Raw genomic sequence first — 23,060 nt, forward strand, 5'->3', positions numbered from 1 at the left:
TTGAGGAGAATGACATGTTTTCACCTCACAGGTGAATTGCAGTTTCAGGTGACATTTGCATTGAATTTTTTTTTGCGGTTTCACATGTTATAAACGTGCACATGTGACAATTTGCTGTGTAGTTCTATGTGAAAAACATTCATGTGAAAATGTACTTCCACATGTGGAATTCCGAGTTTAAATGTGAAATTCAATCACGTTTAAAAATCTAATTTGCAGGTTCACACGTAAAAAAACACTCCATGTGAAAATCTCACTTTCACATGTGAAATTGCATTTGCAGTTTCATATGCGAAAACGTCCACATGTGATTGTTTTTCACCTCAACTTGAAATTCCACATGTGAAAATGAGATTTTCACGTGAACGTTTTTCACATATAAAACTGCAAATTCGATGTTTGCATATCATTGTTTTTCACATGTGAACTTGCAATTCTACATGTGAAAGTCAAAATGAAATGAATTGTTTCACATGCAAGAAAACTCCACATGTGAAAGTATTTTGCAAGTTCACATGTGGGGTTGAAATAATGTTATTCTCATCACATGTGAAAAGATGTTGCAATAGCAATGTTGCATTAACAACGTTTCCACTGGTGGAATTATGGGGACCACATCTAAAAAGCCCAAATGCGGGACAGGGGAATGATTTTGCAGGACATTCGTGGAACAGTGGATAGAGGAGAACACTTTGTTAATGTTTCAATTAAGGATTACCGCTTTAAACACCTTTAATAGAGTAATAGTGTTATTATATGGTGCCAATATCTATGTATCCCTATGTATCACAAGAGAGCAATAATATTGTGCATGATTTTCAATGTTAGTTTGAAAAGAGCATTCGTTTAAAGGAGTTGCAATTAGGTGATATCTAGGATGCATTACTATAACATTATCTAAACACCGAAAATGACTATTGCAATCACCTAAATGCAAATCATTTGTGATAATAATCTGTCTCTAAAGGAAAATCCATCTACACTCAAGGACAAGCATCAAGCACGTGGCAATGAACACAGTTAAAAGAAATGTGAAGGTCCATGGACAGCCCCCCTAGCTGCATTTAGAGGATGGCCACCGAATGCCCTTATTCAGCTATTGAAACGTAAAGCCATTTTATAAGCTCCTTCTCCATGCTCTTTGGCCATTGATTTTCCTTCTCCCCCTCCTCTCCATTACCTGTTGAGATGGGGGTTGGTTGCTCCTCACACACACAGTGCTGTGGCCAGTGGCAACGGGTGAATTATCCCTCCCCCGCACCATCATCAGCAGCCAGGGACTGACAAGACATGAGAAATGACAGTGGCTGTCTTTTTTTCATACTGTAGCAGCAAGACGCAGGGAATCTTAATTGCATTGGAGAATCTTCGTTAACGAGAGCACAGGGGGGCGGGTACGTGGGGTGCTAGTGGTGGTGGAGGGATGGCAGGGAGAGGGGTTGTATGTGCACCTCTCTGAGATGCATCATTAAAAGAAGAAGCACTCTTTGCCTGCCCGGGTAGCCTGGCTGGGTCCTCTTTGCACGCACTGAGAACGTTGTCCCTACCTCGGTCACTTGTAACATAATAAGTGCCAGCACGATGACCGCAATGCGAGCAAGCACACTTCAGGGTAGAGAGGGGAGAGTGGGGGAAGGGCAAACAGGTTGTCTGTCTATGTCTTGATTAGGAAGTATAATGAGCCACTAAAATAAACTGGTAAAGAAGATCTCTCCTGAGACTGATGCAAAACAAATTATAATGTGGGGATTTGGATTATTGTTGTTCTATTAGTCCAAGGAAAGACATGGACACCCATCAGGAGAGAGGGGAGCGGGGAGCTGTGCTTGCATTGCATTTATTGATTTTAGCCTGAGACACATTCAGGGAATACAGATTCATCTCCTCTGTAGCTTACACTAAACCCCACTCACTCCCTCCTGGTTTCCATTAAACACAGAAACCTTCCAGCAACACAGAGGAGTTTAATTTCAACGACACACATTTTCTGTGAGAGCTGAAAACAAGGTTCTCGCTCTTTCTCTCTAACTGAAAAACTGGCCCTAAGGTTGTCTTTCAACATAATTGAATTAAAGTCCTCTTGTTATGCCCCACATAAAGGCACTGAATGAATAAATAGCCACTAACTGAAATTAAGAGAATAGTCTCTTTATATTTCTGCCCCTGAACAAGGCAGTTAACCTATCGTTCCTGGGACGTCATTGTAAATAAGAATTAGTTCTTAACTGACTTGCCTAGATAAATAAAGGTTAAATAAAAATAAAATAAATATTGTGTTATTTCAATACAGACAAGCACAGCTGATACCTTGTACTCCTTTCATTTAAGTCCACCACCAGTACTACACTAGTGGTGCTTTTAATCTACCATATTAAATCAATTTACAGGAGCCATAAATCTATTAGCTCTATCGTGCTAATTTCTGTCTCGTTTGTAACATTCCTCCAATAGCCTACATCTAGAACTGGTTTGATTGGGAAACGTAATGATGAAGAAAGTCAATGAATTGAACTGTATTGTTGTAACACCAAGGGACCAATAAAGAACATAATAACACATTAGTTATGTCAGACAAGTTGTTTACATACAATATTCCTTTTTAAGATCCACATTTGCATTTCAAACATCTAATGAATGCATTAACATACAAACACGATTTGAAAATTCATCGAAGCTCAACCCTCAACTATCCTAGCTTAGTGTTGTGCTGCAAGCAATGCCGTGGCTTATACCTACTCATTCACTGTCATGAAATTCTGCAATTAAGCGAGATGAAAACAGAGCTATTGATCAGTGTCTTCCAACCACTGGCTAAGAGGGGTTTGCAATAATGTAATGGTAGCCAGAGCCAGTGATGCACACCACTCCACTTTTGAACACTGGGAGCTGCAGGCAGCAATGCTAGTCCACACTACCACAATTGGCTCATGGGAATTCATTGTGACAGTGAAGAATGCATTAACCCTTGACCTGGGCACAAGGCCGGCTACAGTAGGCAGGTCAGAGGATGTTAGAGATGAGATGCCTTTATGTCTTGAGTATTTTTGGCACCGCAAAGGCTTTCAGTCATCCATCACACCGTCTGTCACTCATAGGAGAGAGAAGAAAGAGAAAGGTCAGGTACAATATACTGTAGATAGAAAGCCTCTTAGGGTCTTATTCACAACATTGTAACAACGTAACAGGGATTCACAGATACAAGTCAAAAACACTTGGATTCACGTTGCTCAATAAAGCAATGTTTATTGTGTAAAACAAACATAAACTAATCTGTATCCATTCAAAATGGTTTCCTCTTGGCACAGGCAGAATGTGTTTTTTTTTCTCCAGATTTCCAAGTTTGATTGAATAAGGCTGTAATCGTTTCATGATGTAATCCAGTAGAGAGAAATAATTTACAATCATCAGGATAGCAGCCTAGTAAAGAATGACTCATTATTTCAGACACACTCTCATACGCTGTCGTACAGGGAGAGAGGGGAAGAGAGGGAGAGAGAGAGTGACACGGTGACAGAGACAGAGGGAGAGAAAGACATTTGCACGCACGCACACACACACACACACACACACACACACACACACACACACACACACACACACTCGGTGAGCTGCTGCTTCCTTTGTGGGAAAGCAGTCATTAGTGCCAGGAAAGTAAAGAAACAAGTCATGGCCTCAGAATGATGCATCTCTTCACAGAGAGAATGAGATCACGGCAAAATGTCACCATCACCTCAGCGAAGCAGCAAAATGGCCCGGAATCAAATAAAAACACATCTTCACCCGGCCAAATGTGTGTGCAAACATACCACTGGATGTCAGCAGTTTTCCATTTGCTAAAAGCACTCAAAACTGACAACGGTTGCATCCGAAATGGCACCCTATTCCCTTTATAGTGCACTACTTTTGACCAGGGCCCACACGCTCTATTCCCTATGCTGTGCACTCCTTTCAATCAGAGACAGGGGCTCTTATCAAAGGTAATGCACTATTTAGGGAAAAGGGTGCCATTTCGGATGTACTCTGTGTTTACCTCAGGCAAGTGCAGGACAGAGGTAAAAATAGACGCTGTTTGTTTGGGGAATGTTTGTGGACAGGGAGTCTTATCTGTCATTAGGTTGACCGTGCTTTCAGCTAGAGAGATGACATAATACACTCATACTAACAGGACGCTAATTCTACAACCTGCCTACGTCATATCCTCTTGTCTACATGGCAGCTACTCATTATGGAGAAAGGCAAACATACTGTATCTGACAGGAATTACAGAGACATTTCCTTTTCTACGGTTTCTACAGTCCTTGGCCAGGTATAATGACGTTTTAAATGCTAATGTTGGATGTTACTTTAACTGAAGAAAGTGTGAATTATCTAAAGGAGGAAGAAAAACATTGGCAGGATTGACATGGAGAAAACATTTGGTGGAATATGGATCTATCAAGAAAAGAAGACCCTGCAATATTCTGTTTCTCTAGAAATAAGATCGTTGTTTGTCATGGGAGGGTTAGAAACAGAACCTTGAACAGCAGATCCATTTTCGGGGAGATTCGCTTTCAGCTTTAGTGTTTGCCAACGTTTGTAAAGCTAATTTCATTTGATAGAGCCTTTAGGGGGAATTTAAGTTATTGTTTGGCCAACACATTTTAAACATTAAATCACTGGATACTGTAAACCCATACAGTCTTCAGAAATATCTCTGTCAAAACTGGCACCCTTCTCTCTCTCTCTCTCTCTCTCTCTCTCTCTCTCCCTCCCTTCCTCCATCCCTCTCTTGTCTCTCCTCTGTCTCTTTGTACTAGAACACTGCTTCACCAAAGCTGTGTTTATTTTATATATATATTTATTTATTTTATTCTGCAGGTTGAGATTTTTATTCCCATCATGCACCTACTTTATACAGTGTGTTCAAGAGGATGAAATGTGGCATTTCATGGCATGGATTTCAGAATCGAGATAAAACTGTGATCTAGTAGGGTTTTGTTGTGACATTTTGTGCTAGTTTTCAAGGTTGATTATACCACTATTCTAACGCATCTTAGAGAGGCTATTAATTTCTCACACACAGCCCACTTCACCTCATTTCAAACATGTACACCTTTTATTCACACTCTTTTCCGGGACCTAGATAGTATTCAGTCTCCTGTGCATCATTCAACTTCTACTCTATGTAGAAATACTCTGCATTTCTCTGGACGTACACAGTACAAAAACTCATCAGCTCAGAGGCAGAATAGACTATGGGAACATTGTCCTTTGCTTACAGGATGTTTCCACATGGATGACACCAGACATGGAAGGAAATAGCCTTGGAGAAGAGAGAGAAACATTCATCTCCCACAGAAAACGAGCCTCACGTTCTCATGTTTCACAGCTCCCCTTTTGTCTGGATATTACCACACATTTTCTACAGTCTCTTCTCTATCATGTTTTCCCAGTTGGCTGATCCCCGAGGGCATGTGGGAGTTCACCTCTTAGTCAGATGGCCATTCTATCTACTCCACTGCAATATTGTCCTTCATAGAAAGAGCAAAATTAGAGAGATGTGTGATATTCACAGCTTTGTAATAGACAAAAAATATCCTATAGCCTATTTTTCATTGGTGTTTTGCTGAAGGACGAATTTCTAACTATTGAACTTAGATATAATTTACTCACACATCTTTTCAACTGTAGGCTTTTGTCAAAAACAACAGGAAAAAAATCTCTCTCGTCAGACCCGGAACACAGTCTTGTGTGTCCGAGCTTCTTTAGTCTTGTGTTGTGCTAATGGTGGTGTGTCACTGTATGTGTATTAATTAATGGTGGCAGGTCGCTGCTCCTCGAGGCAGCAGCATTGAGGCAGACGTTTGGACTGCCCTCCACGACGCCTGCCTGGTCAAAAATAGGCCACCGCCACAACACACACTACAGTAATGATCACAACGGTGACATCATCACTCCTGTGGGTGTGTGCGTGTGTGCGCGTGTGTTTGTGTGTGCACTCCTCTCAGACAGAGCTCATCTGAACAAAGAGCAGCAGGGACGAGACAGGGGAGAAGGACTGAGAGAGGGAGAGGCTAAAGTAGATGACATCTGGCACGATGTGTCTGGGGAGAATAAAGATGGGGAAAAAATGTCTAAGGATTTAACTGTTTTCGAGGCCTCTGAGCTCGGACGAAGGTTTCTTATGATTCCATGTAATGAAGTGTGATTGACTGCTTGAATGATTAAAACCGTCTAATGAAAGTTGAAATGAAAGGACCCCTAGCTGTCAGGGTGGCTTCATTTAAACCTTACAGCGGGCTTCTTTATTAGTGTTTTAAGTGCATTGTCTTTGTAATTGTAATGACTTGGCGTCTCAAAGGATTCATTTGAAAACAAGATATCTCATCCCATAGGGTTTCTCTAGGTTTTTTTTCTTCTTTTTTTTCCAAATGTGTAGATTATTATCAATGGAGTATAAAGTCATTTATTCTCAATAAATCACTATCTATGTAATTCCTTCCAATTAAAAAGTCCCTAATGTTTTAACAACTTTGAAACAACATGTCCTATTTGGACCGCTTCTAACATTCCGTCATCAGGGCTAATGCTTCGAGTTCAAGGTGATTCGGAATTGAGGCATATTCAAACCCTTTGTGATCCCCGTTCACACTGAGGTCGTGTATAGTGCTCTTCTCTAATAAAGGGTCCCTTTGTGGCATATTCACGTGTGTCCCTCCAGGAACAGAGTCAGTGAGAGTAGCGGGCCAAGAGATTCTCAAGACCTGGAGCAGCCGTGGGAAAGAAAGGCTGTGGTGGAGGAAAAGCAGAAATGTCTCAGGGCATTCCTTTGTGATTACACCGCTGGAGAAGTCCAGACATTCTTGGAGCTAGTCTGTGTCTAAGGGCTCTCTAACACTCGTTAAGACTGATCATCTAGCTTGGGTTTCTATAGCGCACCATTCTGTAACTCAGTAACAGTTTGTTGCAGTTTGCACCAAACTAACATTTGATATATCCGAGAGTCTGGTGAGACATTGGTTGATTGATTATGCAGGATTAGAACTGGCAACGCAACATACATGTAGCCCTATTCCCTTCTCGTTATCTCTCTTGGTTGAAAAGTAGACATTTGGCCTGCTATTAGACCACTACCCTCTTCAATGAGGTAGAAATTGAGAGTGACAGCTCAGTGTCTCTGAAGCAGTGTGGATCAAGTTCCCTCACTGGGCTTCATATTATATTTTTGCCTACATGCCCACAATCTAAAATGTTCCTATGCTAAAATACTTGCTGATACCCCCAATGGAAAATGTTTTTTTTTAAATCTCCCCTTTCAAAGTAAACATGAATGAAAAATGGCTACAAGGAATGTTATTTTGTTGTTCAATAAGCGACATCGGCGGAGGAGAGCACATGATGCCGTGAATGGAAGAGTAAGGGCTGAGACCAGCCGCAACGGTAGACTAGGTGTGAATCTCAATTATATTTCCTTAGTTCCTTGCGTCCTCTCTCCTTGCCTCCTTCTCGAAACGCATTGGAATAATAAAGATCAGAGGGGAGGAACCTTGTGTGTTTTGAGAAGGAGACAAAGGGGGAAGATGTGAGGAATCAAGGAAATACAATTGAGGCTCACCCCAAAGCCACCCATTTCATCGAGCCTTGCACTTCATCAGGACACTAGGTCATGTGTCCTTTTTTGTCAGCCATTCATCTGAGGCACCACTCTCTCCTTGACCTCAAGCTATTAGCCTTGTGCTGGATTTACACCTGAACTGATCGCCACGCCATCGGCCCGTGGAGTTAGTAATAATGGCACACTCTGTGGATGGGGGTGTATCGGTCGAGCATCTTGTTGACCTTGGCTTCTACATATTCATCTGTTGTAAAGCAATACGGTTAAGCGTGTTCACTCCTCCATCCAACACCTGACCTCTGACCTCCAACACTATCCTTCACATACCCTCCAGTTCACAACCCAGCTTGTTTAGCTCATCATGGTTTACCATCTGTGGGACTTTCTTCAAACAAAAATTAAATGTTGACATTGAGATGTATTTATTTTAAGTGGAAAATAATACAGATCTCAGAATGAGAGAATTATCTGAAATTGTCACAATTAAATGGAATATTCTGAGGCTTTACTCTAATGAACAATTCATTAAATTAATTGCACCATATTGTACAAAAGATGCATAACGTATAAATGCAAATGAATTTAAAAAAGTACTGTATTGACCTTGTGATTAATTTTTTCCTTGACTTCGTTTCATTAGAAGGTCTACTAGACCTTTTATGTCAATTATTCAAATAAAGCTCATTAGAGCTGTTGGCAAAGGCATTAATTACCTTGGTGACAAAACAAACATGCCTGTAACATCCAAATAATAGAAGAGCACAATCTGTTTTACAAGGTGGTTGGATTCAAACGTTAGACGATGCGCCCCCTAGTGGCTATCCCTATGAACAGCTCATGAGTGTATGTGGACAAAGATGGTGATAGTAGTCATAGAAATAGAATCCATAGAACATCTAAGACTAACCTGTTTTACGGATTCTATTTCAATGGCTGTGGTAGGCTACTTAAGTCCATCTACTACATAACTACAAGGTTTTTTTTAGGTTGTCAAAAGAATTTCTGATTGTCAGCATAAAATAATAGTCTAAACTACAGTACTTTGTGAACAATGTGATACCTGCTGTACATCATGAGGGAATTAATCATTAGGCCTACATTTCGTAATATTTAGGGAAAGGGGGATACCTAGTCAGTTGCACCACTGAATGCATTCAGCCAAAACGTTTGTTTCAAATTTAACTCAACCCCTCTGAGTCAGAGAGGTGCTGAGGGCTCCCTTAATCAACTTTCACATAATTGGCACCCAGGGAGCAGTTGTTGGGGGTTACCCACCTTGCTCAAGGGTATAATGGCAGGTTTGTCTACCTTGCCGTCTCAGGGTTTCAAACCAGCAATCATTCGCTTACTGGCCCAACACACTTAACCGCTAGGCTACGGGCCACCCCATCGCTGCCCGAATCATCAATGGTAAATTAGCAACTATCACAACACTTAGCTCAGTATGTATCCATATAGACTCCTTCATCATAATCATCATCACCATCATCATCAGTGGCTTCTTTAGACTTGTGAAGTCGAGGAGGATGGAGGTAAATAATTTGAAAAATATATATATGCTTTTGGGGACATTTTAAACATTTTTTTTAACCAGAACCAGCTGGGTTTGAGACATAATATGAATTATATATATTACAGTTTGAACCAAAGTAGGTTATTATATCATATACTGTATAATATAATATAGATATGTATTATACGGTTTTTCATCCTCTCTGTTCGATCTAAAGAGGAGGACGGAAAATAGCCATCCTCACATGTAGGTTGATTCTGTTGAGACTATTGACCATTGCAAAACTGTTTTTAACAAAAATAACCAGATAATTGTGTGTTGAACATAAATATAAACACAACATGCAACAATTTCAAAGATTTTACTGAGTTACAGTTCACATAAGGAAATAAGTCAATTGAAATAAATTCATTATGCCCTAATCTATGGATTTCACATGACTGGTAATACAGATATGCATCCGTTGGTCACAGGTACCTTAAAAAAGGTAGGGGCGTGGATCAGAAAAACAGTCCGTATCTGGTGTGACCACCATTTGTCTCATGCAGTGCAACACATCTACTTTGCATAGAGTTGTTGATTATGGCCTGTGGAACGTTGTCCCACTGCACTTCAATGGCTATGCGAAGTTGCTGGATATTGGCAGGAACTGGAACACACTGTTGAACATGCTGTTGAACACGTTGATCCAGCGCATCTCAAACATGCTTATTGGGTGACATGTCTGGTGAGTATTCAGGTCATGGAAGAACTGGGACGTTTTCAGCTTCCAAGAATCCTTGTGACATGGGGTCGTGCATTATCATGCTGAAACATGAGGTGATATCAGTGGATGAATGGCATGACAGTTACATAAAAAAACAAATTGTACCTTTATTTTACTAGGCAAGTCAGTTAAGAACAAATTCTTATTTTCAATGACGGCCTAGGAACAGTGGGTTAACTGCCTGTTCAGGGGTAGAATGACAGATCTTGTACCTTGTCAGCTCGGGGATTTGAACTTGCAACCTTTCGGTTACTAGTCCAATGCTCTAACCACTAGGCTACCCTGCCGCCGACAGTGGTCCTCATGATCTCATCACAGTATCTCTGTGCATTCAAATTGCCACTGATAAAATTCTATTGTGTCCATTGACCTTAGCTTATGCCTGCCCATACCATAACCCCACCATGGGGCACTCTGTTCACAATGTTGACATCAGCAAAACGGTCAGGTGGATGAATTATCTTGGCAAAGTCTAAATGCTCAATAACAGGGATGTAAACAAATTTGTGCACAACATTTTAGAGAAATAAGCTTTTTGTGGTATGGAAGATTTTTGTGGTATTTTATTTCTGCTCATGAAACATGGGACCAACACTTTACATGTTGCGTTTATATTTGTGTTCAGTGTATTATCACAATCATACTTTCAATTGTAACTCACCAACATCCTCATCATCATCATCATCATCAATTCATTATCAGAACCATCCTGTCAATCTTAACTCACCAACATCATCATCAATTCATTACTATCACAATCATACTGTACTTTCAATCATAATTCACAACGGTCAATTAAGGGGGGGGGGGGGGGGAACAAGTACAGTCTTTCATATTCTATTGGCTGGAGTACATTGTCCATCACCATCATGAGTTGTATGTACTTTCTCTGGGTGTCTGATTGCATTGTAAATCACATGACCTTCTCTATATCAACACACAGACGCCGTCATCATTGAATGCAGCGAAGCTTGGAAGCAAAGGTGAGAGTGTGCTGCTTTTGCACGAAAGTAGCACCTTATCAGTGATGTTTCTAGCTATAGCCAGCGACATTGTTTTACATTTGAATTTGGCAACGATTAAATTGATTCCTTTGATATAAGAAATGGATTAGCTAGCTTCTTAACGTTATGTCAGGACGGATGATCAACAACAGCAGCATAAAAAATAGGCCTACCTACCATTTGCTATTTAACGTTAACCAGCTAAACCACCAAGATTATCTCATCGCATTCACTGTCTTTTGTGTCCCGTAAATGTCCTATTTGTGGATATGACTGACATGTCCTCAATGGAGTGGTTTCTAGTTCTAGGATGGTAGTTAGCAACTGTAGCCCTAGCATGCTTTGTGGTCGTGGGCTGACGTTAGCTAGCTATTTAGCCAAGTAGGTAACGTTAGCTAGCAAGCTGTTTTTCTTTATCCATGTTGAACTTCGAAGCCGTGCCAACAACACGTTTGGGTGACTAGCTGGCCCCAGACAGTGTGGCTTTGAGATCATGCATGTTTCATGCTTACATGTCCATGAGTATTGTTAACGGTAGGTAGCTAGCTGACAAAGCTCATTCGACATATGGTCAGCAAAAGGGAACGTGAAGTCTTTCTTGGAAACTGCCAGACATTTTGACAGGTAGCCTTTTAGTGACCGTAGTCCGCTAACGTTACCTAACGTTAGCCATGAAGCTATTGTTGGCTAGCTTGCAATTCATGACTGAGATGCTAAGGTGTCACTGGTTTGCTCAACTGTTGCGTTAATAAGACTTGTCTTGTTCTCTAGCTATGCAAAGGTACCTAAACTATAGTTTATTGCTGCAAATCTGGTAGATGGAGAAGGGAAAAATAACTGGCCTTGACTGGTAGAGGAAAAAACCGCTAATGCATTCATGGCCTTGTCTGAATCAGGAAGAGCAGCCAAGCCACATTCTCAAAACAAAATGTGTTTTTGAAAAAAACTAAACTTCTGATGCCGAATTTAAAATTCACTCTTCCAGTTTTGCAGAGCTTGACCGAACGTGTTACTATTGTGCCAATAAATATTAACAGTAGAGAAACACGTTTAGTTATCTTGTGTGCAGATTATAAGCCTTGCCTAGGCCTCTGCCACATCTCAAATGCAAGCAACAGAGCTTGACCTGTCATCAAAACAACTTCCCTCATGTACACTCTGCATTCCTGGTGGTTAAGTTTAGCACCACACATGCCCCATGAGTGTGATTGAGAGAAGCCACAATCGCACTGGGTTAAATTAGGAGCATAAATATAATGTATTTCTAAGCCACAACTGTAGGCTACCAAAGGAGATAGCCTAGGTGCAATACAAAATAAACATTTGAAGCTTACTGTTAGGAACCTTTCTCAAACAGTTGAGGGGGTGGGGCTTTGTAAGGAGATGGACAGGTTTCTTCCCTCTGGTTCTCCTATCCCCATATGGGTGCTGTGATCCATGTAAACCAGAGGAATGCACCTTTTTAATAAATTACCCTGCAGTGACTCTCGTGTGGTGCAAGGCCTGACCTGGCCTGCACAGCCCCCCTGCTGCTCTGTCATTCCTCAGGAAATGTCACCATCAAATGGCTGTGACAGTGTGTACCAAATGGCACCCTAATGCCTATGTAGTGCACTGAATAGGGTGCCATTTGGGATGCAATAACAGTGATCCAAGGACAGGTGTGGGGGTTGCTGCTTCTGAACAGTTTGACTGTGTCTTGTACACTGTCACCCTTCTGCTGCCTCAGCGAACAGCCAACCCCTTCTCCTGACTGTTGGGTTCTTATCAGATTAGGAGATTCCCTGACTCTTCAGTCTGGTCTTTACGATTGCAGTTTCAAAACACTGCTAGGTCTATCTCGTCTTAGCTTGTTGTCGTTAAATCACATTTAGCCTAGCCTTAGTGTTGGGTGGAACCAGCACTGAAGGTTTTAGCAATAAGTAGGGTTGGGCCAGGACATTGAACTCCTATTGACTTATGTATATTGATATGGAGTACTGGAGACCAATGGTTCCCACTTTATTTATTTTAATTTTAAGTAACTCAGGAAGGTTTTCAACTTACTCTTAAAGGTTGTAATAGGAGAATGGACAAGGTGCAGTTTTGAAATTGTGTAGTGCGTAATCAGTTTTCCTCTTGTCATTGCATACTTAATATGTTGTGAAATCTGTTTTGTTAATGTATTGTAATGTAAAAAAAAAAAAACTGCTGCCTCCCGAGTGACGCAGTGCTAGAGGTGTCACTACAGACCCGGGTTTGATCCTGGGCTGTATCACAACTGGCCGTGCTTGGTAGGGCGGCGCACAATTGGCCCAGCGGCGTCCGGGTTAGGGGAGGGTTTGGCCGGGGCAGCTTGACTTGGCTCACCGTGCTCTAGCGCTGTCTTTATGTGGGCCGGGTGCCTGCAGGCTGACCTCGGTCGTCAGGTGAACGTTGTTTCCTCCTACACATTGCTGCGGCTGGCTTCCGGGTTAAGCAGGTGGGTGTTAAGAATAGAGGTCAACTGATTATGATTTTTCGATACAGATTATTGGAGGACCAAAAAAGCTGATACCGATTAATCGGCCAATTTTTTAAAATTTATTTTATTTATTTGTAGTAAAGACAATTACAACAATACTGAATGAACACTTTAACTTAATATAATGCATCAATAAAATACATTTAGCCTCAAATAAATAATGGAACGTGTTCAATTTGGTTTAAATAATGCAAAAACAAAGTGTTGGAGAAGAAAGTAAAAGTGCAATATGTATGATGTAAGAAAGCTAACATTTAAGTTCCTTGCTCAGAACATGAGAACATATGAAAGCTGGTGGTTCCTTTTAACATGAGTCTTCAATATTCCCAGGTAAGGAGTTTTAGGTTGTAGTTATAGGACTATTTCCCTCTATACCATTTGTATTTCATTAACCTTTGCCTATTGGCTGTTCTTATAGGCACTTTAGTATTGCTAGTGTAACAGTATAGCTTCCATCCCTCTTCTCACTCCTACCTGGGCTCGAACCAGGAACACAACGACAACAGCCACCCTCGAAGCAGCGTTACCCATGCAGAGCAAGGGGAACAACCACTCCAAGGCTCAGAGCGAGTGATGTTTGAAATGCTATTAGCGCGCGCTAACTAGCTAGCCATTTCACTTCGGTTACACCAGCCTCATCTCGGGAGTTGATAGGCTTGAAGTCATGAACAGCGCAATGCTTGACTCACAACGAAGAGCTGTTGGCAAAACGCACAAAAGTGCTGTTTGAATGAATGTTTACGTGCCTGCTTCTGCCTACCACCGCTGTCAGATACTTAGATACTTGTATGCTCAGTCAGATTATATGCAACGCAGGACACGCTAGATAATATCTAGTAATATCATCAACCGTGTGTAGTAAACTAGTGATTATGATTGCTTGTTTTTATAAGATAAGTTTAACTAGCTAGCAACTTACCTTGGCTTACTGCATTCGCGTAACAGGCAGTCTCCTTTTGGAGTGCAATGAGAGGCAGGTTGTTATTGCGTTGAACTAGTTAACTGTAAGGTTGCAAGATTGGATCCCCCGAGCTGACAAGGTACAAATCTGTCGTTCTGCCCCTGAACAAGGCAGTTAACCCACCGTTCCTAGGCCGTCATTGAAAATAAGAATGTGTTCTTAACTGACTTGCCTAGATAAATAAAGGTGTCCAAAAATACAGATTTCCGATTGTTATGAAAACTTGAAATCGGCCCTAATTAATCGTCCATTTCGATTAATCGGTCGACCTCTAATTAAGAAGGGTGGTTTGATGGGTCATGTTTCCGAGGACGAATGACTCTACCTTCGCCTCCAGAGCCCTTTTGGAGTTGCAGCAATGAGACGAGAGAAATTTGGGGAGGGGGGAAAAACTGCCTTAATTTTGCCAGACTCCAGGAAGAGTAGCTGCTGCCTTGGCAGCTGATGGGGATAAATACATACCATAGAGCTATTTTATAGTTTGTCAGAAATGTGCAGATCAACTAGCCCATGTCAACTCTTTAAAAAAAAATATATATATATTCTTTTAGCTAGGTTGTAAAACCCTTGCTCCCTTCGGTTTCAACGTAGACTTTGATCTGAAGCCATTATTGTGACTTTGCAATTGTAATTGTTTGTAAGCTTGTGTGGTCTAAAATGAATCTATGATCGTATGCTATCCATTTGTTGTTTGTATGCTGTTCTTTGTATGCCGTTTTTTAATATTTGATAGTTAACCAATGATTAGGCCACACTTGGCCATGATTACAGACACCTGTGTCTTTTGACACTATATAAACGAGTCATCCCACAGTGTTTGATTATACCCTGATGAAGACAGCTTGGCTGTCAAAACGTTGGACATTACAGTTTTGCATCTGATCTCCTAGAGTGTGCGGCTCTCCTTTATTTTCAGGTTGTAATGTTTGTCACTCAAATATCACACGAACACACATTAGACGAGGCAGAGTGTGGAATTGCAAGAAAATGAGGTTAACCGCAAAATGAATTGGCCGACAACAAGGGATGTGAACAGTTTGTCATGACCAGTGCTTGTGCCCATAGAAATAGACGTGGCGCGCATGGTGGACACGATGCTGGAAGTGGGGCCTGAGTGAGGAAAGTTTTGGAACCCCTGCTGTAGCCTACATCAGTCTAGCGCTTGTGTACTAAATAACACTGGACTATGTCTAAGCCTACCGTACTCTACTTCTTTGTACAATGTTTGATTACATTTGTTCTTACATCTTGGCTTTTCTAATCTCTTTCCACAGCCAATCAGTGATGGATTCCAAGCCTCGTCGGCTGCCCTTTACGGTGTCCGGCACCACGTCTTATTCTTCTTCCTCTTCCCCCTCCTCCCTGGGTTCCAGCAGACTCTATGGAAGAACCAGTGTCCTGAACAGTGATCGCTTCACCAGGGCCACACCCCTTAAACCTGACCTCGACCACCAGGTACTGAACTGTATGAGAGGGAGAAAGTGGCAGGTCACATACATTTGCTGACCCTAAATGTCATTTCGTATTCCTAAAATTCTGCCGGTTAACAATAACACTTCAAATATGTTTATAAACAAAGGAAGGATAAGGCTAGGCAGTTGGGACAAGTTTAGCCTGTTTTCATGACAACCAATGTTCTCTTTAAAATAAAGGCAGTCGTGTGGGGTCATTATTTTCTCCCCAGGCTTTCTTTGCTGCCATCTGACTAAGGGACTGTAGCTCTGCCTCTTGGTTCCAGTCCTCTTCTCTATTTGGCTAGCTAGCAGTGTTCAGAAGCAGTGAAGGTATCTGTGTACTTTAGCTGGGTCTTTTTATAGGCCAGCCTAGATTCCTGCCCGTGTGTTTTTCAGCCCGCCTGTCCTGTCAAGGACTGTGCCATTAGATAAAGTTACTACTGGGCTGTCTGTCTATTTGATTACTCTTCCAGAAGAGTCCTGGGCCCGGCTCAAATGCACAATAAACAAGTGCCTTAATTGACCCGTTCGCAGACATCTTTAAGTAGAATTACAGAAGGCTGTAAACATTTTGGAGTACTTTTGACTGCATTTGATGTTCTGACAAAAAGATCAATGTTATTATGTGAAATATTATGCCATTATAATTATCTATCTAGCATGAAAGAATGTAGGAATAATTGGTACAAGGATATTTAGACAAATGCTCTGCAGTGTTTCCCCTATATTAATTTAGCAGTGTTAGCCTCCGCTGCTAAATCGTTGCCGCAACTCCAAACAATAGGGGCACCCATTGATTTTTGAGTCTCTCTGCTAGTTTAAGAACACGGAAGAAGCCATGGCAAAATGTGCAGAATTGCAGGAAGCTTTAAAAATGGATCTCGGCCCAATGTCAATGTGTAGAATGTTAAGAAAATAACTTTGAGAATATCATTTTTAGTGTGTAATTATTTTTATTTTTTTACAGCTAAATTGTCTTTGAGGGCCTTTACAATTTTTGGTCTTATGCCATTTGCTGCGCCCACTACAATGCTGACTTTGCCATCGCTGCTGATGTAAATCAGGGGAAACACTGCTTGGATATGAACTGTTTTCCCACTCTTTTCCTGTTTGTGGTGATCTTGGATTTGTACCATGTCAGCTACCCTACATTTCTCCACGTATTGACTTGTGTTTTCACGCTCCTGGTGTCTCAGAGCTCTCGGTTCCTCAGCTCGACCAGGGACTACAGTAGCTCTGACAGCCGCCACTCCAGCTGGAAATCCCCTCTGACGACCTCCTCGGTCTCCTACGATCGCTCCTGGGCCGAGTCCTCACTGAGCAGCCGCAGCAAACTGGTAAACTCACGCTAGAACGGGATCTTGTTCATCGGGGCACTAAGCTAACATATGGAATTGTTTTAACATGGTCATACCGTGAATCATTTAGCTATTTGATTTAGAATTTTAGGATCACTTTAGCTATCAATTTAAAAAATATTTATTGGGTAAAATATAGAATTTGGCCTATACTATTATAGCCCATAGAAACAAATTAAATAAAACATTTTTATGAATGGCAAGACGGTCCAAAAAATGTATCATAAGGATTAAGGTTTTGAAGTGCCTGTCCTATATCTGGGAGATATAAGACGGCTTGGGAAATGGGGGTCGTAGAGCAAAACTGAGAACGCCATTGTTTGAGTCTCCCTTAGTTTGGACGCTACGTTTAGTGAGAAGACCTTTATTTTTATATCATTTGTTTTTTTTCGGGGATGTCTCATGGTCTGACCAACACCACTGTAGCTCTGCCACCTTCCACCTCAGATGTTGAAGGGCGACCTAGGCGGATATGGTGGATTGAGATGCAGCCCATGCTGTCGCTAACATAAACTGACAGATTTTGATGGTGATCTGTTTTAAATTGTTACTTAGATTACACGTGCGTCAATAGACTTGGGGATTAAACAGTTTGCCTTTTAGGTTTTGATAGTGATATTACTGATGCACGGTGCCAAGTTTCAAGTTCAAAGTGCTGTTCAAGCCCATTTTGATTCAGGTGATGGTATTCTGTGGGTTGTTTTTATCAGACTGATTCAGAGCGAAGACTGGGGACGTACTCAGGTCTTCTCAGCAACACAACTGATGATGGAGATAACAAACGGGTCAAACTGTCCTATACCAACAGAGCTGCATATACAAGAAGCCCCTCCTCCTCTGTGACTGGCTCCTCCTACTCCAGCAGTATCCTCAGAGACTCTGGTATCTGACCCCTGGTTCAAGGGAGAGTTCAGTATCTTTCCTTGAGCCCTTTTTTAATGTATGAAAATGTTTTTTAAGTGAACTTTTCCTTTAAATATACTGCTGTTTCCATACACTTGATGAGCGCAGGTCATGTGATAATCATGCATAAAATCATTACCATTGCTTTGAGTGATAATAATGATATTAAATCTTCAGTTAAACATTGATTAAGCATCTTAATGATTCCTAAATGATTCCTGTCGTGGTTTAGCCAACTTATCTTTTCTATCATGCAGCTGAATAACAAACTGGCACCTTGTGTTTTAGATTCGTCGTCGTGGAAGTCGTACCGGCCTCTGTCCAGGTCGTCCTCTTCCTCCTCAGAGCCCCTGTGGTCCAGAAGGGAGCTGGAGAAGAGGACTGAGGGGAGGAGTCTGTCTAGTGAGGCTGACACCAGCTATAGGAGCTCTGGACTCGGCTCATCCCTGTGTACGTTCTTACACTCACACATAGTGACTCATTTGTGTGCGTTGTGTTACACATCTATTGACACATTTACGTACACATTCAATCATAAAACTGAAACCGCTACATACTCGCACACAAACATAATACTGACGCGCATGCAACCGCTAATGTGGACATTTGTTTTAGACCGGCCAGACCGTGTGACCTCCACCTATGCCCAGGGGGCTCGGCCCAAGGAGACCCTCTACTCTTCCTCTAGCAGGGAGAGCAGCTCCCTCAGCCGCCACCTCTCTTCCACTTACCAGCGCTTCCCACTGGCCCGGGACTCCACCACCACCCGGACCACCGGCCACTCCCTGACCACCTCTACCCTCCGCACCACCAAGGAACCCACTGAGAGCCCAGAGCCCACTCTAGGAGCCTCCGTCTCCTCTCGCCCCTCGTCTTGGTACACAACCCCCTCAGCAAGACTGGAGGCTCGGGACTCCAGCCCCCCTCCCTCCGCGCCAACCACCACCCCCAGGACAACTCCAGAGGGTGGCGAGGCATCCGATGGACGTCGCTCCACCCGCCGTCTCCTCTCCCGCCTCTTCTCTCGGCGCTCCAGCCAGGACTCCAGTGGCTCCAGCTCTGGCTCCACCTCCCGCTCCTTCGACTCGGCCGAGGACAGCCCCGTCGTTGAAGGCCTCAGCCACACACCCGTGGCTACCAGCGAGGAGAGCATCCGGGCCGTGAGCGTGGAACCCGTTCCCAGAGGCTCTGACGCGGCTCAGGCCTTTGCCTTCTTGAGGCGTCGCAGACAGGGCCTGTCCCCGGTCCAGGAGGGTCAGACCCAGCGTGGCCTGGAGGCCTGGAGAGGGGGCAGCACCAGTGGTGTTGGAAGTAGTACTTCAGGTTCCTCCTGGCTGTCGTCTTCCATCCAGACCCGCTGCACTCCTCTCTTCTCCCGCCGTAGAAGAGAAGGACGGGATGAAAGCGCTCGCCTAGCATCCGGCGCCGACGAGGATTACCGTGGTACCCAGTTCCCCCTCAGGAGGAGAGACTCCCCCGAGGATGATGAGGAGGAAGACGAAGAAGCAGCCTCTGGGGCGGTGGGCGCTAGCGTCGCCCTACAGGAGGAGTTGAGAGACATGGCGGGGAGTAGTCAGCGTTTGGCGAGGTTCATGAGCAGCCCGCTGTTCCGTGTCCACGACAATGTCATGATCGCCGTGGACATGACGGGCGACACCGGGAGCCAACCGGAGTGCCAGGAGAAGCCCACCTCAAGAGACCCTGAGAGACTGAGGAAGATCCAGGAGAGGTGGGGATGCTGACTGGGGATTGGGCTGAACCTGCATGCTTGTGTCCCACCCCCTGTTGTACATAGCACTGTCCATGTGTTGTCCATCGTCTTTATTGTGGCTACGCTCGTCTTGTCATTCAAATGTCTCTTTTGGATGGACCACTGCTTTAATTATTTTACTCAGTCATTGCTCTGATTTTGAATGGTTGATAACTGTAAATAAACCTTTCTTTCTCTCGCTCTCCCCTGTAGCCTGCTGTTGGAGGACTCTGACGAGGAGGAAGGGGACCTGTGTCGTATTTGCCAAATGGGTGAGGAGTCTCCCTCCAACCCTCTGATCGAGCCCTGCTGCTGCACAGGCAGCCTGCAGTATGTTCACCAGGACTGCATCAAGAAGTGGCTGCGTTCCAAAATCAGCTCTGGTAAGATTTATTTCTCTCTCTCTGACCTCAACAAATGATGTCTTCCCCTCTGTGTATTCTGCATTTATCGCACAGTCTTGCCATCTTTCACTCTCTTGTCCAGGCACGAATCTGGATGCCATCACCACGTGTGAGCTGTGCAAAGAAAAGCTGCACCTGAACATTGACAACTTTGACATCAACGAGCTACACAGGACACATGAGAAGGTGAGGGGACGCTCCGTTAACCCCAGACAGTCATCTCCTAGTCAGCCATTATTTAACTGTTAAGACTGTGACTGGGGAAACATTCCGCAGAAAATCACTCCTGTGCTGCTCATTCAACTGTAGAATACCAGACAGGGACACTAAAAACAACTGTTCTGTAAAACATTAAGGATTAACCTCCTGGGATCCAGTCTTAACTTGAGCTTAACGCATATCTGCAGCTTTCAGTGACTGCTTCCTTACTCTCGTTCCCTTTCTGTCCAGTCTGAGTATGAGTTCATCAGCTGTGGCCTTTACCTGGTGGTGTTGCTTCACCTGTGTGAGCAGAGGTTCTCTGATGTGCTAGGAGCTGCCAACGACGCCGGGGTAAGAGCCCACGCCTACAGTCGACACCATGCACAACAAATTCTAAACCTCGTTCATTTTACACTGGGCTCAGAAGTCATCTTGAATGTTTAAGCCCCAGGTTCTTCTTTGGCCGCATAATTCACTTACTATTGTATTGGGGTGTGGAAAAATACTTCATTCAAATGTAGTAGGATTCAGTGTTAAAAATGTTTTTTTAATTTAACGAACATTTCCCCACTCTTTCGCTCAGTTTTTCAATCTGGCGAGAACCCTTCACGAACACATGGACAATCTTGAAAGTACGTTCTTGAATAATTTCTCCCCAATGCTGTGTACCCGTGTTAGTAACACGGGTACACAAGGCCCATACGTGTGAAAGTACAAAAGCATTTCTACATGTAGCATGATGAGCTCTGCACATATTTTTGTTGCCCAGCAACACTGCTGTGGATAATTACCCTTCAGTTAGCTATGCAGAAGGTCCTCTCAGTGGAGGTTATTAGATGGTTTGATATGCATAAGTATTCATCACCGACAATGAAATGGTCTTACTATTTTACCTTTGAACACTTTCTAAACTAAAAGATACCTTTTGCAGCTGTTTATTCAAAAATAAATAATGAAATAGACTGCTAATAAACTAGTGTCCGATTTGACTGATCATTTTTTTCCCCTCCGCTGCAGGCTCTTATGGGGAATCGGACGAAGAGGTGGTTGATACTCGGCCGTCAATCGATTTCTGTGACCTCGATGAAGACTTGGAAGAGGAGTACAATTGACCGGCCAGACCGTGGTGGGGGGGGGGCAAGCAGAAGAATTGAAGGAGTTACCAGCTAGTAGCAACCCATTCTGTTTCACCTCGTGTGATTTTACTGAGTGCAATGGCTTGTGAGATTTTCTTCAAAGTCAATGCCAAGTAGATGGGAAGTCACTCGTGACATAGAGATGCAGACTGACTTTGAAGTGGACCGAGGTGAGGAAATGCTTTATACCCCCCCCCCCCCCCCCCCCCCTGTTAATTTCCCCTTCCTTTAGGTCTCCAGGTTTGAGCTTTATTCCGTTAAAATGCAAGATGTCTTTTTGAACTGTGATACCACGAGTGCTTTAAATGTTTCCTGATCTACAAAAGCAGATCCGGCCACCGTGGTGAGATATTGTGTCAAGAAAAATTGAAAAAGCTCCCGAACAACACTGGTTCATTAGTTTAGCGGGTTGGGAGAAAGGAAAGGGCTCTGTTTAGGGAAGAATATATCAAAAAGTGGCTAATTATTCCCTTTACTGTTTACAGCTCAATAATTGACAGTTTGTTCTGTTTTTGTCTGTTTTCAATGTTTGCGGTATGAAAATGCTATTTTGCTTGGCTCTGAAACTTGTTTTCATTTAATTATTGCAATAAAGTTTTGAATGTACATGTGTTTGCAGGCAACATTTCATTCAACAAAACTGAACAAGGACAATGAAGTTAAATCTAATGTGTAAGCAATTTCAATAACTGTTGCTCAAAAACCTTTTTATGATTTAAAAAGACGGGAAGATTCTCAATTGAGGTAAACTCCACCCTCTTCTCTGACCCGGTAAATGGTCACCATATGTAGAAGTGGCAATTCGTTAATAGTTTAATGGAGGAATTTGCTCGATAGCCGCCTCTAGCCGAGGATACTTAGGTGTATCCTACTGAGATGAGTTTTGTAATCTGCCTCACCCCCTTCAGATTTTTAAGGTTAAAAAGCATGGATACGTTTAAATGATACACTAGTCATCTTTATAAAAATGTCTGGCACAACTAGCTAAATGTTGTTTTTGCCACTTTATACATTTTGGGATTCCTCCTGTAATTTGTGTGTTAGTGGCGTTGTCTCATTTCCTTAAAGTGCATTTGTTTCCTGGACCAGGTAGTTGAGCAAAACCAATTGACAATCTCCCATAAACCTTTTTGGTTTGTTTTGTGAAGTGTTATTGGCAAGATTTGAACCTGTGACCTGGTCCCTATCCCAGTGTCTTGTCCGCTGCACTAGGGGTGTGGACGGCACCATCTGCTTTGACAGATTTTGAAGTTGTTCGATCAAAGTTAGGTTAGAAGATTAGACATGTCATTTGTTTAATGTTCGGTATGGTTGGAAACGAGTCACAATTGGGATTTGAACAAGTAACTTTGCAGGTCACAACCTGTATGTAATGCCCTCCAACCTACCAACCTTTTTTTACACATGCATCTGTATACTCTACCCACTGAGCTTTCAACCAACCAATCACATTAGTTCAGTAAGTCAGAGCTTCCCTCATCACAAGGTAATGTTCCTCTGCTCAGATGTTGTG

The 23,060-nt window shown here is 42.8% G+C and overlaps 1 protein-coding gene across 4 annotated transcripts; it reads left to right on the plus strand.

The window, feature by feature from the left end:
- The first annotated feature begins 10,736 nt into the window (after positions 1-10,736).
- On the plus strand, positions 10,737-22,153 carry LOC109878176 (E3 ubiquitin-protein ligase MARCH7-like). Of its 4 annotated transcripts, XM_020470400.2 has the most exons (11): positions 10,738-10,856; positions 15,616-15,796; positions 16,992-17,132; positions 17,864-18,035; positions 18,345-18,506; positions 18,672-19,785; positions 20,020-20,189; positions 20,293-20,396; positions 20,661-20,762; positions 20,995-21,043; positions 21,429-22,153. In XM_020470400.2, the coding sequence occupies exons 2-11, from the start codon at positions 15,626-15,628 to the stop codon at positions 21,521-21,523; spliced, it is 2,280 nt and encodes a 759-aa protein (XP_020325989.1). In that variant the 5' UTR covers positions 10,738-10,856; positions 15,616-15,625; the 3' UTR covers positions 21,524-22,153. The 4 variants fall into 4 exon arrangements, with proteins under 4 accessions (XP_031680244.1, XP_031680243.1, XP_020325989.1 ...); XM_031824384.1 differs by having other exon boundaries at positions 10,737-10,856; positions 18,345-19,785; XM_031824385.1 differs by lacking the exon at positions 20,995-21,043.
- The last annotated feature ends 907 nt before the right edge of the window (positions 22,154-23,060 follow it).

Source organism: Oncorhynchus kisutch, linkage group LG5, assembly GCF_002021735.2.
Source record: "Oncorhynchus kisutch isolate 150728-3 linkage group LG5, Okis_V2, whole genome shotgun sequence".
NCBI lineage: Eukaryota > Metazoa > Chordata > Actinopteri > Salmoniformes > Salmonidae > Oncorhynchus > Oncorhynchus kisutch.

Excerpts from the sequence above, each read along its gene's own strand:
- LOC109878176 (XM_031824383.1), top strand. The coding sequence starts at position 15,626 with ATGGATTCCAAGCCTCGTCGGCTGCCCTTTACGGTGTCCGGCACCACG. Across the intron at positions 19,786-20,019 it reads CTGAGGAAGATCCAGGAGAG|CCTGCTGTTGGAGGACTCTG; the intron begins GTGGGGATGCTG and ends TCTCCCCTGTAG. Across the intron at positions 20,763-21,428 it reads GAGCTGCCAACGACGCCGGG|GCTCTTATGGGGAATCGGAC; the intron begins GTAAGAGCCCAC and ends CCTCCGCTGCAG.